Source organism: Amblyomma americanum, chromosome 2, assembly GCF_052857255.1.
Source record: "Amblyomma americanum isolate KBUSLIRL-KWMA chromosome 2, ASM5285725v1, whole genome shotgun sequence".
NCBI lineage: Eukaryota > Metazoa > Arthropoda > Arachnida > Ixodida > Ixodidae > Amblyomma > Amblyomma americanum.
This window is the reverse complement of record NC_135498.1, coordinates 52,672,074-52,686,389: the sequence shown is the minus strand read 5'-3', so window position 1 is coordinate 52,686,389 and position 14,316 is coordinate 52,672,074. Positions and strand designations below refer to the sequence as shown.

The 14,316-nt window shown below is 43.7% G+C and overlaps 1 protein-coding gene across 2 annotated transcripts in view; it reads left to right on the top strand.

Annotated features, from left to right (window-relative positions):
• The window catches only part of LOC144121250 (uncharacterized), a 28,469-nt gene extending 16,959 nt beyond the window's left edge, over positions 1–11,510 (top strand). For both annotated transcript variants that reach the window (XM_077654362.1, XM_077654361.1), the window contains one exon: positions 9,804–11,510. In XM_077654362.1, the coding sequence (XP_077510488.1) occupies positions 9,804–9,943 (140 nt within the window). In that variant the 3' untranslated portion in view covers positions 9,944–11,510. The remainder of the gene's footprint in view (positions 1–9,803) is intronic.
• The last annotated feature ends 2,806 nt before the right edge of the window (positions 11,511–14,316 follow it).

The window sequence follows — 14,316 nt, the reverse complement described above, 5'->3', positions numbered from 1 at the left end:
GTCTTGCCTATCTGAAAGCATGAATCAGGAGGATGCGGACGATTTTTAAAATCTTTTGCTAGAAAACTAAACTGTCTCAGCCGTTTCACTTAGCACACACAATATTGACTTCGAGAAGAACATACAGTACACATTCCATTTACATCTGAATCGCCATAGTTGCCCTTTAATGGACGGACACAAAGACACACATGACGGGATGGGTGCTGTGTTTTTATATCTGACTGTTAGAAAAAACAGGTGTGAATTTCTTTTCATTGCAACCATGGTCAACCAACTAGGTCAGCAATGTGTATTGTTAAAATATGGATAGTGACATTTACGTCAATATGTTAAATTGAATCGTGGAAGAGTTTTAAGACCTACACTTTGTGCGATGATGATTTTGGCCTTTTTTAGGGGGGTGGGGGTTCACGTAGTGTGGCGATGGTGATTAACATGACGTGGGATTCTACAACTTAGCTCAGTGAGAGTATGCAATCATTTTGCTGATCAAAACCAATAAGTCCTTCCTGCCCAGTAAAAAAAAAAACGAACTAATGGGTCCAATTGGAACCAGTTTGACCCAATAGGTCAGTCAGTTGGTTTCATGCATCCAATTGTGTAGTCCATTTGATTTCCCTATTTGGACATTGCAGTTGGTTCTGCCATACCGTTTGGACCATCCAACTGGTTACCGAGGTTCTAATTTCACTTCCAGTTGCATTGACCAATGGTTTCCTGGGTTCCAATTGGTTCCAAATGGTTCCATTTGAAAGCTTCAATTGGTTTCAAGGATTTTCCAATTGGAAAGTGCAACTGGAAGTCAATGATGTCCTTGACAGAGCTTAGCATATTGGTCTCTGTAAATACAGAACAATCAAGTAATAAGATTCTTGTAAACGAGAATGTTAGCTGCTTAATCTTTCGAAAAGTTTTCATCATTTGCACCATCACTGCAGGCATTTGATAACCCTTTCACCGTTGGGTTCTTTTCTGGGAGTGACACACCTCCACAAGGAGGAAGCAGTTTCAGCGGTTCGGACGAAGTAAAAACGGCAACTTGCAAATGAAGCATGAAAGAGAGAGATGGAAGAGTGATGCAACGACCATGGCTTAGCGCTAATGGCGGTGCGCGAGCCCATGGAATTGGCGACGCGCGCCCCGTAAACTTGACGCCCCGTAGCAGGAATGACGACAGAATGACAAAAAAAAAACTTCTACAAAGTTACAACAGATGGCAGAACCACCCTCACAAATGTTTGAGCAAAGAATTACAAGCGTAGGGGTGCTCACACACAGAGAAACCTCCACTCCTTTAATAAGTTAAGCATGTGGTGTTAGCACCGAGCAATCACACCTATTCGGGAGGGGGGCGGGGGGGGGAGGCACGGTTGCTTCACGATCTGCAACCTGCAACTGACATATCCAGCAAAGAGATGGTAATACAAGCTTCTAGAAGTACAGTCGAGCCCAGTTGTAACAGCCACAGATATAACGAACACTTGCTTATTACAAACGAGTGCGGTGCTACCATCAAAACATGCATCAGGGCAATGGCAATTCATCTCATACACAACAGACAACTTTGGCCACACCACTGAGACCGACCTGTCACCAGCTGCTGTGGATGCTTCAATCACGATTAGTTCTATCTCGTCCACTCGTCTCTAAAGTTGATTGCTGGCAGCAAGGACCTCGGCGAGGAGATCATGACCGCCCAGGAGAGCCTGGAAAAAGCCACAGTACGGCAACTTTTGAACAAGTAGATGCGCATAATGCAGTTTTTTTAAGAAATAAATGGCACGTTTGGTGGACTTAGTATTTTTGGCTGTAATATGGAGAGTCCACCTACTGCAAAATTTGGATATAACGAATGGAATACACATTATTGTCACTGACAGTTCGTTATAAGTGGGCTCGACTGTATGCTACAGATGGTGGCACCAAACTAGCTTTGCAGTCCAGCGCACATTTTTGAACACAGAGTGGAGAACGCACAGGCACACCAATGACAGTGAAAGGGTTAAATGAGGTAACTTCGCTTAAGGGGCCAACCACTGACCAAAATGTGTCAACGAGTTTGTGATGGAAATTAAAAGATTGCGCCTCATATTGCAAAAATTGAGCACTGTAGTATCAAAGAAACAAGGATTTATGATATTAATTTGGCATCGAAAATCTCATAAAGGAAACTGAAGGCCTATCTTGCAGTGAAACCTCACCATTATCGTCGTAGTGCACCACGCCGCCACTTCTCTGTAAAATATCACAGATTTGTTTTTAATCCACAGTGTTTTTTCGTTTACGAGTGTTGCTTATGTTTTAAAAATTTTACGCTCTCTCTAGTGCACTCTTCGAAGAAAAGCAACTCTTCTCTTCACATTGCCGAAGATGTGCTTTTAGATTTTATCTCTAGATGGCGCCACTGTGTTTTGCATTGCTTGGATCAAGTGGGAACCATAATCCACTAAATATTTCGTTGACGAGGCGTGCATCACTATGCCGTAACAGCTTTGGATGTGGAAACTGAAATGGATGCTGCTGCGTATTGAAAATGTCTAATTACTGTCTGGGGGGCTGAGATATTAGTGTTTGGTACATCACGTCTGCCAACATGCAATCACCATCACTTTCACTGATCATGGTGGCCAAAGTCAGCCTACATAAAAACAGGTGCATGCACTCATCAGAAAATTCTTGGTAAAGAGAAACAACAAATAAGAAAAAGTGACGTACTAGCATACCAAGAGTCATGCTGAGGCTTCGAAGATAGAGTATACGCTGCATCCAGGGGACAAGATGGCTGTGTATTAAAACCTGAATATCAGATTTCCTTTTGCAAAAGGTTAACAGAACCAACACTAGCACAGAAATCCACCTTTCTCTTTACAGAAGTTGCAATGACTATTCTAACCACGGAAACGCTTTAGGCCCTTCCTAATGGTGACAGAAAAGTATTAGGGAGAGCACTAAGACTACTCGCATGCTTTGAATGTAAAAGTATTTTTAATTTCCTTTCTTCCTTTCCAATGACACACCTACTCATTAGCATACAGTTGTAAGGCAACGCATATGCTGGGTTCACCTTTGTTGCATGCATGGGTTGCTTGCTTGCCTCGCAATCTGAAAGTTCCTGCATGTTCGGAATGACTTTTATTTATCTTTTTTAATACCACAGTGACGTCATCTGGGATTTACCACTGCAGCTGGTCAAAACCGACGCCAGGTTTCACTGCCAATGAGCAGTATAATGTTTTCGTTTTAAAAATGCAACACACCTGCAAGGAACACTGCCTGAAGAGGAATGGAACCAGCAGAAATGCAATGCATGGCAAAAAAGGATGAATCACATCTGCGCACACCAGCGCTGGTGTCCTTCCATTTCTTTTTCTGCATCATCTAGCATTGCTGGCATTCCCACAACGCCGGTCACTTACCCACCTACCCATATAGCTTGAAGAAATCTCATAAGCAGCGTTGACCTGGCACACAGTAAAATGATTCCGGTGTTTCGCAGTTTTTTACATTTTTGCAGAGGCTACTGAGAAGGCTTCACTTGATGAGCACGTTGATGCCAGCACGCCTCGCAAATCTCAGGCTTATGAAGACAGGCCATCTTTTGTGTACTGTCTGGCCTCTCAGAATTGATGGACTTTTTAATGTGATAGCATTAGAACCCCCATGTCTGGAAAAACTGTCGAGCGTCTGGTATTCTCTAAAGCCTCCACCTGCTATGGATGGCAGGTGGCAAAGTGGAGGGAAATCCCCCTCTCCACTTGTAGGGGAGAGGCTGCAAGGTGGCTGCCATGGGAACAACTGACAAGAGGGTGGCTACCGTGGACGAAGAAGGTTCTGACACAGGCGGAGGAATCCACAACCTGAGGCTGGTTGCCAAGGGAGCAACTATGGAAGGTGGAGTGTGAGGAGGAAAAGAGGAGCGGAGGTAGCAGAACGGCGTATGCATGCCGGATTGCACTCTTCCATTGAAGTGCTTAAGTGCGTTCGAGCCATCTCCAGAGTGGAGTGTCGATGGATACTGGATATGAGATGTGGAATAGAAGAAGACCAAGTGCACAAGGCAGTCAACTGTACAAAAGTACAAAGACGACTAAATGTACAATAAAGGTCGATGTAAAGAAATGTGCCATCTCATGTGTCATCTCATACAAAAGAGAATGAAAGTCTAATGGTATGCATTTCCTTCAAATCAGCCCACCAATTACCTGTCATATTAAAAGGGTGGGGGGAGGGTCTTAGAAACATTAAAGGTTAGGAAGGTTTGATAGCCTACTAATTCCAAACAGCCGACCTGACAGTCAAAGCATCGCCTCCGTTTCCTCTGCTGCGTTCGGAAGGAAGGTTCCATGAAGATTCCATTCCGTGAAGGAAAATTTACTGGTGTGAGCAGGGAGTCGTGTCATTTTGGAACTTATCACTGCCTCGACCTGTCGATAACACCGCATGGTTAACAATGGATTTCTATTTATGCCCCAATGCGAAGCGCCTCTCATTTCAGAGTGTTGGGCTGTCGGAGGCTATGCTCCTCGCGACACGACGTGCGATGGCAACAGACATTGCCTATCAGTGCCACTGGTATGCCCACTTAAAAGGACAAGAGTTGGCAGCAGAGCGATGCATTCCAGCAGTGTTTCTTGGTTGTGGCCACTTCAGTGTTCTGTCACTTTGTATTATCAGATGAGTAAAACTATGCTAGTACCCAGTTTTACCACTTTAAAGGGACACTGAGGAGAACCATATCAAAATTTTTTTGTTAGCAATATCTGATAGTTCAGCATTTCATGGCTTTGTTGACGCTTGTCCGGGAGCGAAAGATGCATTTATTTCAAAGAAATTTGGATTCGAAGTTGAAAAATTTTTTCCCGCCGCTCCAATTCAAACTCGAGAACTCTTATGACGACACGGAGAACTCTTATGACGACACAGAACGGAGTGACGTGAAACGTGACGTAAACGGACACTCCGTGATTTCTGGCAGCTAGCGGTGCGGTGCGCAACCTTCCTTTGCAAGCCTCAGAGATTCGTGACGTCCATGAAGTAAGGAAAATTCCTCTATGGTGGTGCCTCTTGTCCTAGGAAGTCATCACGCTTGTACTTGCGAGATTGGCCTGTGGCGGCGATACCTGTATTTTGGTTCTTGCTATTTTCTACATTACAAGAGCTTTGTTTTCAGGAAGAGTGGCGTTTTTGTGATCAGGAGCTGGTATTCTATGGATACAAGCCAACTTCAATTTCTCCTCAGTGTCCCTTTAAAGGGACGCTTAAGGACAGCTCCACTCTCTGGTCTCAATAAAAATTGATTCTCCGGCTCTTCATGGGTGTGTTAATGTTTGTCCTACAGCAAAAGCGGAGAAAATTGAATTTTAAAATTTTCTCGCCACTCGACTGACACATGCGACGTTTAAACTGAGGTTTGGTTGCTGCCGTTCTAAGTGAGTGGCGACATAGCATAGACTCTGGGATCTATGCTCAAAACACGGTCACGTAGCTTACTTGCAAAATCAGCTGATTATGGCGGCACCTGTATTTCAGCTTTGGGTCTTTTTTTTGCTATTACGAAAGCACTTCTTCACTAGCAATCCTGAAAAAGCTGGGATTTGTCTGAAGCCTGCGAGATACCTGCAGAAATAAGATAAATATTGCTGTGGATGAGTTTCGATCCTGCGGCGGCGCGAACAGATCAACTTCGCTGGCCACTGCACGAGAGCACTATGCTATCGCCACAGCCGATCACGCCTCGTGTGAAACGACCACACTTTCACGCTGTGCATTGCACGTCGTCATCTTCATTGACTTCCTTCCGTGCGCAAAAAGCGCTATTAGCCTTGTGCCCTGCAAAATTCGCAAGTAGACGTGAAGCCTTTGAGACAGTCACGAGAAAAAAAGAAATGCACATAACTGGCTCCCCGAGTGGGTGGACACCCGATTCGCTCTTTGAGCTGTGTGGGGGTATTGACAGAGAGATGTGCACTGCCTGCGTTGGCAGAAACATGGCACTGGAGCAAAACACGTTGGTGTTGACATTGTTGCTGAAACGTGGCACTTGAACAATAGCCTGCTGGTGTAATACAGGCCAACTTCGATTTGTCCTCATTGTTCGTTTAAACAGTATGAAACACAAGAAAAGCGATGATTCAAGGAGTACTACGCACTAGCGCTTAACTACATTTCTGAGCTGCTGAGAGCAGTAATGATGGGAGACATACCCTACAACACCCTTTTCTGTTGCACAACTCCTACCAGCCTTTCAGTGAGCTGTTTTGATGCATGGGTGACGATGAAGCAAGCATTGGAAGCTCTTTCGCTGAAACTTGAACGCCCTCAAAGTAGATCAGAAATTACGCACCCGTGGTGCATTTTGCTATGGGCCAAAATTTGGAGCCACTTCCAGGCGATGGGTGAAATTTTCTGCAAACCCAGAACCTGAGCAGCAGCGGCTCAGTGGCCCTCTGCTCATTGTGCGAATCCATCTCCGCGGACTTGATTGAAAGCCAGCGCATGAGAATGAGCTGCATAAAAGTGAAAAATTAAAAAGAAATGGCTGTGGTTTAGCTCTGGTTAACCCTAGTTGAATTGCGAAAGCTTCGTTTCCTCGGCGCGTCGTCTACGCAGCGTCTCATTCCCACTTTCTCGAGAACTCAAACCGGTCTCTTCCGCAGTTGAAGAGCCACTTCGGGACATGGCACGACTTCTAGCCGCATCTTCGTTATGACGTTTCTCGAGTCTTGCGGCGCTTCTTCTGGCGTCTCTTGAGCGTGTTTTGTCTTCCTCGCTTCGTTCTGTCGTTGTTGCGTCTCTTTTGCATAATAACTACAATACACTGAGGCAAAGCGCATTATATATACCCCCCGCGAGGCGACATTCCTCTCCCTCTAACCAAGCGGAGCACATTTGGTGGAGTGGGCAGCGGCGGTGGCGCCATCTGCTGGAGCAATGCTGCGGCGTTGCTAGGCAACGGCGGCTCAAGGTCGTTCGTCGGCCACGGCACGCAACGAGCCAAAATGGCTCGCTGTCTGGCGTAGTAAAGCTTTCACTTTAAAAAGAGCGACACGGCACTGCAGGGCGGCGCGGCGAGGACTGCCTTTGTTCGCTGTCTGGGCTTGTGACCTTCATTCGTGGTAGCGCATGTTTGTGTCTTCTAGGCAGTGGGGAATGATAAATGCCCCCTTTGCCACCCCACTGTCCATTTGTGTATTCACGCCTATGTGTCTAAGGTAATGCTTCCCGGATGTGAGTGATTTTTTTTCCATCCTGAAGAAATATACCATGCAAGGTTTCCTCAAACAACTGATTTCACTCCTGTAAACTCGCCAGCGCCACTGCCAATTGAAAGACCGTGCACTGAAGCCTGGGATCGTTTACAAAGTCTGTTGTGTTGGCTGCTCCATTGCACATGTCATATTGGTGAGACAAAAATTTAAGACTCCTCCACCACTAAAGCTAAAACGGCATCCACTAAAACTAAAGGACTAAAGTACTAAAACTAAAACGGCGCAGTGCGTTTAAGGAGCGTTCCAGGTACTGACTACCGCATCAAATTTGAGAACACCAAGGTCGTTGACAGAGCAAAAGCTTTCAGAGCCCCTGGTACATGCTGAACACACCTGGAAATGTCACCAGACATCCAGGTTTCTTACTCTGCCTTTGCTATGCTGCAAGAGAGTTATCTGCCCCATGCCCCATGACGTGAACAGGTGTCATGCGCAAGTTACTTGCTCCACCCGACCCACTTGGGCGGCTTGGACAATGCCGATGGCCTTCCCGGAAATTTGGCAGTCGACTGCTTTCTCTTGTCCCAATCTTGTCACCGATGAAGTAGCTCAAGCTGAATCGGCGCCGAGATGTCGCATAGCTAAACGTGTTTTGGTCGGAGTTCGTCGTTTTCTTCCTACTTAGTCTCCTGATTACATGATACCTGTCTAAACTACACATTCTAAACTTCAGCTACTTAGAGCAGTGAATTCAGGTGGTCGAAGTGTATGGTGCCAGATAGCTTCAGGTTTTTGCAAAAAAAAAAAAAAATTTCAAATTGTGCAAAAACGACTGCTGGTTTTTTACTCCTGCCATCGAATTTAGATAGCTCCCACCTCAGAAAGCTTGATATTTTGAGGTATATGCTTGGCAGCCATCACGATGATCAGATTGGTATCTTACTTGTTTGCCTGATCAGAGAATTTTTGACCCTTAGAACTACTGTTATCATATTCAAGAATACGTTTGAGTTCGCTACATCTTTTTCTATGACTGCGTTAACTTCTATGTCTGGACATGGCAACATTCGGTGAGGGGCTTACCTCTGCTATGTTGAGTACTTGTTCGTTGGCCAGAATCTTGTTGGCTTTTATTTTTTTTCTTCAGAGCATCCATCTCGGATGTCTTCAGGTACAGTTGATGGTCTCCGAAAATCTGCTCCTAGCTTCGGCACCAGAAACTATTATTGCAGTGGCTGTTGGTAGTCGCGTCGTTGGGTGAAAGCACTTGTAATTTGTTTAACGTGTAAGTGGCTCCAACACATCTCGTTGGACCAAGTCATCCAACGCGGAAAGATGCTCGTTGGCTGACAGTGCTGTGTGTTGTTCTGACCTTCGCCGCGTTAGTTACCCCCTTATCTCTTGACCCCCTCCGAACCCACAATACCCACAAAAATGCGGAGACCTTCGCTAGCTTCGCTACCCTACCTTTGCCATGGCGTCGGAAGTTGCGCACTTGTCATGCGTAAGCCCAGTCATGCGCCGCTTGTGTTTGCCACCCTCCTGTGCAGGGAAGTTTATTGCTGCCAGGTGGCTTGAGGGAAGCATGGCGTGCGGGAATGCACACTCTCTCATGCCTGAGTGGCCCTAGACAAGTGAACAGACTTTTGCTGCACTGCTGATCCGCCAGTGTGGCAGCCAGTGTGACATTAGTGCAAGCCATCTTACATAGGCCCAAAGGGTTGAAATTTGGGAAGATGATTGGTCTACAATTAAGGGGTTGACAGGCTTCTGCACTACCTGCAAGAGGCAAATGAATTGCACAGGATGTATTGAAACACGAAGAAAAACCTCCCACCAACAGCAGTCACCACACCACAGGTGGCACTTCCTACTGCTAGCCTCTAAAGGCTGCCTGTGACGCTCATAAGCATCAACTAAAGTTTCATGAATGGTATAAGAGCGTTCTGGCAAAAATGCCTTCTTATGTTACGTTCTTATGTCATACACTGAAACAGTAATATAATGTTTGTGTAAGTTGATATCAGCCATTTTCATTTTTAAATGCTTTCATATTTCTTGCTTTCAAAAGCTGCAATATTCTTGACTGTTGCTTAGAGGTAGTATACCCATTTACATTGACATGTAGATGATAGAGTTTTGTCTTCCTACCTGAATGGAATACTGCTCGGGTATTTTCGAGCAAGTATTTTTTTTTGTTCATCATGCCGTTTTCATTCTTGAAGCCAGAAAAAACAAACCCAGCTCTGTTTCTTCTTGCCTTGTGCCTATATTTTACAATGAAATGCTGTCAATGCCCGCTGTGCAGTGCAAATACTATTGTGGAGAATGCTCAGGAAAGGGGCCAGTTAGTCAATGTATTGTGGGTTCATGGAAGCAATATTTTACCCTGACATTGTGGAGTAAGTGTTGAACATAAAACCTTGCTTAATGCATCGTCATTAAGCCCAGAATGACTTCCTTTCTGAACTGTCTTGTTGCATGTGGGACCATGTGTGCTTTTTCTCATTCTTCTACCATAGTATTCTGTGAAATTTTTGAGACGGACTGTAAATGTTAACAGCTATCGTTTTTTTATTCTCTCATTTCTAGGCGCTTTTGCCTCGGGGTCCGCCCTACTACAGGTAACCCGAGTTCATCCTGAGTGCTTCTCCTCTCATCACGAAAGACAAGCTTCAGTTGCCTGTGGCAGCATGTGTGCAATGCTATTTGAGCGTGTGTCTTTTTTCTAAATATGTACTCCTCGTCCCCAAGGCAGGCGTAATTACTTGCTTAGGTTTGTTTTATTCCATGGCCAAATAAGTGTTATGGCTTGCTTGTGTCATAATTAGATGTGCCACTCTGTTGCCACTGCGTTAAACATTATAGTAGGCCTACACAAGTGATAAATGAAGCAGTTTGTCAGCAAAACTTGGCAATTCACATTTGTTGTTTTTGCAAGAGCTCTTATTATTTTGAAATCCATTATTTACCATGCCAGTAAGAACTGGCCAATGCAAGATCCTTGATTCTCAAAGGAGCTGTGCGAAAGCACTACTTCACTAGAAAATCTGAAAAACCCGCTATTGCCTCTGCTAAAGCCAAGAGACAAGCCAAAAGCTGCTATTGGCAGCTGCCAATAGGAGCTGATGATAAGATCTTTCATGTGGCTGCCTTTGAGGTGGTGTTGCCTCAAGTGCTTTTTCATGTCCTACTTCGTTTAACTGCTTTAAAACCCTACCATTTTTTTAAGCTTAATTTAAATTAGATTAAGGTTATTTTGGAGCTGTTTCAATATTCAGAGTTTTTGGGTCGGTAGTGCCAGTGCGAGTGTGTATTGGAGAGATGGATAAAACGTACCATCACTTATTTGTAGAGCTTCTTTTTGTGTGCCTTTTTCTTTGCAAGCTGAAGTTGTAAAGGAATGAGAAATGGGTGTAAAGCACAACTCTGTCTTCTACGACGTTTTGTGTTGCTAACGATAATTTGTGCACTTTACATGTATTCAAAGCATCTCACTGCATAACCTTACTAGGTATGTTGAGAGTTTTGGGTGTATGATGTGACCAGAGGAAAGTACACGGGGCAATGTACATTCCATTTGAGATGCTCAGAAACATCTACTGCCAGGTCGGCATTTGCTAGGCTTGGGTATACTGCGTGGTGGTGCAGCACCCTCAGATATGACCTGAACAGATGAATGCTGGTGGTCACAAAAGTCGCTATAATGTTTCCTTGATCAAGTGGCCAACTGATGAGGTAGTTATTTGACTGGCTAACATTGTTCACGCTCCGAGTTCCTGTTTTGTTTGTTGTGGACATACAGGTCGCATTTCAGTGTGTGGCCTCCTTTTCTTTTGGCTGTCATGCAAGGTACTTCAGTGTTCATTTTTATTGATGCAACTGTATGACAGTTTTAATTTACCTTCGTTGTTTTGCACTAACCTCAATGTTTATGAAAATTTTTTAGTTGCAAAACTCTTAAGTTTAGAGTTTCCTGGTTAATGAGCATTTACCAGGAAGTGCATTTTACGTCCTTGAGAAAGGCTGTATATGTAGTCAAATGGTCAGCTTGGACAGTCTGAGCTTGTTTTTAGCCCTTCTTTTTGTGACATACCATAGTTTGGTGGGTCTCTGAAAACCAGCATATACTTTTAATACTGTCCAGGGAAGGAAAATAAAAAAAAAATCATCAGAATCTGTGTGATTGCTAGTTTAAGGAAGATTAATGTTGGTTTTTAACAGGAAATATGCAGTCGAGTTTTGTACTTTTGGTGATGTCTTGGCGCCACAGTGCCTGCCCCCCCCCCCCCCCCCCCCAAAAAAAAAATCCTGGAAATGATGCGTGTTGTTGAAACACTGCTTGTCAATGCCAAAGGGGAAAATATCTAGTAACTTCTAGCATCCTTTTGTTGGCCTCAGTTGGAAGCATTTGCTTGCGCTGCATAGTAACAACTTAATACAGGTCGGGAAGGCACAAAAAGGACGAGCAACATGGTTAGGTGCACAACCTACTAGCCTGAACACAAGCTCTACTTTTTGCCTCTATGTGCACAAGTATGTAAATGTAATGGGAACTAAATGGCACGCGGTCGTTTGAGTTCACTGTAATTGCACACGACCCTGTGGAAGCGGGCACCACATGCTTGACTACAAGCACGGTTCTGATGGGGTTATCCCTCATCAGTGCAGTTAAACCTCAAAGCTTGGTCCCATTTATTCTTGGTCCCATTTTCGCAATGCAGATGCACTAACAGTCATCCTGACACTATGTGTAGTGATGCTTTCATTATAAGAGTACTGGTCGAACATCACAAATTGTGCATTCAGGCTTTAAAAGTTTATGTGACTAGTTTTCCAGCGTTTACATGAATCAGTGCATCATTCAAAGCTGTAAAGGTCTTATGTGCTTATGGTGTGTAGTCCTGTCTCATAGTTGCCGACCTTCTTTTCCCTTTTTACGAAAATTTATCTCAGTTCGGATCGAATCTCTGGTGTTGTATAGGTTGCAAAGTGGTTCTCTCTGAAAGCCTGATGCTCCGAAACTGGACGCATTGCTGATTTGCTGCAGGTGGCATTCTGATACCATATGCTTACTTACAACAGTAGTGTGTACTACGTTGTTTAATTTCAAGTAGCAACATTATTCTTTCATATTGTACAGTAGCCTTTCTGTCATTTCGTATATACGTGGTGCGCTTGTAACATATCTTGTATATAAGAAACTTGTCTTGCCAAGAGGTGGTTGAGAGTTGTAAACAAATTATAAATCTAAATTGTCACTCAAAGATGTAGGGCAGCAGTGTAAATGCCTTGTCGTATTTATTTTTCTGCCCATGGTGCAATTTTTAGAAAGGACCTGTGAAGCTGTGGTGAGTTGCATGAAGAGCTCTTGCCATTGTTACAGCTGCATCATATTTTATGAAGCCTGTTATTGCTTCTGGAGGCTTCTGTATCAACTATGTTGCTAACAGTTTGTGTGAAAACCACTAGTCCATTTGTGATGTGTACATGTCAAGCTACAGTATACTGTTGTGTTCAATGGGTAAGTAGTGTAAGATTATGCTGTCACTGAACTCCTGCTGTCTGATGAGATTATGTACCTGTGACCAAAGTTGCCACTTCTGGTATCGCATTTTCTGCATTTTGGGTACTTCTAAATCCCGAAACTCTAGATGTAACCAGATGTAACTACATTCTTGCTTTTGCACAGCTTACTGAAGTGGCAGTGGTGGGACTTTATCAAAGTGAAATTACCTGAAATAATAATGTGTGTAGTTGTTTGAGGCCACTACTTGAGTGCCTAGATTTGCAACGCTCATTTCTTATCATCTTATGTTTATTTGATTATGGGAGGTTATCTCAACCTGCTAAGTGTTATCTGGGCATCGCATCATGGCCATTTCTTTACTTATAGCTGTTCAGTTTATGTAAAAAAGACCTTTATATTCTCTTTTCATTTTTGTATGGCAAGACTTGATGTGAAGTTGGGCTGCTCAATTGGTTCATGTGTACTGTACTACCAGAAAGAGGAATGGAGCTTCCAGTCTCTTGCAAACTCTTGCAAGCATTGTTCACTTCCATGAAAGGTCTGCTTTATATTTGTGCCCTTCACATCATTTATGTTGCCTACCCAAAGCTTAGCAGGTCTTTCTTATCTATAACATCATCACTGTTGCTGTTATTAGCATCTTTCATAAAATAGGATTGTCTACCAAGATAGTAATTGCAATGGCAGTGGCGAAACTAAATATTTATGAGTAGCACACGCAAGAAATGCTACTTCATATTGTCGGTAATAAACCTTCACCACTCCTTTGGTCACTACATGGAGTGAAACTTGATGCAGTAGGATACGACAGTACTGCAGCATGGCCAGGTACTTTCAGATAAATGTACAGCAAATTGTCAACAAGAGGGGATGATGGTGGTCATGTGTGCTTGATTGTCATGTCTGTCAACTATGCATTTATCTCTACCTCTGCAGAGCAACTTAATGCCTGAGCGGGCATTGTAACGGGTCAGTGAAATGACCTTGAAATTCGCTGAGCCATGCAAATATATGTGTGTGCATTAATAGTTACTGGATAGGAACATCTAGATGAAGCCCGTAAGCTATCAGCATTGGTTTTAGCCAGTTATAGGGCTGTATTTCTTTGTTGTGTTATACTTTATGCCAGTAAAACTTTCCTCATTGTTCACATTTGGCATGCACAGTGAACAAATAGCCTGGTTCTGCGTTCAGTGCCACTAAAGCAAGAAGCATGCAGACACAAATCTTGTGCCACGCAGCTGCTGCTCAAAAAGTAATGAATGAATGGTACTACTAGTAGGCTATACTAACAGATGGTAGTGGATAGTGATAGTTCAACTGAAAGATTGATTTTGGGCTAGTCTGTACTTTTCTTATCGTATTCCCATCTGCCTCTTTGTTTGTACCAGAGCAACCACCTTAAAGGACTCTAAGCACCTAATTTTAATTGCAAGTTTTCTTTTCTATAATGATACATAAGACATTAGTATACATGGATCATCTCGTGGCAGCTACGACTGTTAAATAATTGATAATTGAATTTCTTTTCTCATGCTGTAACGGTTTCGATATCATAACTGGACAATGGCTGCG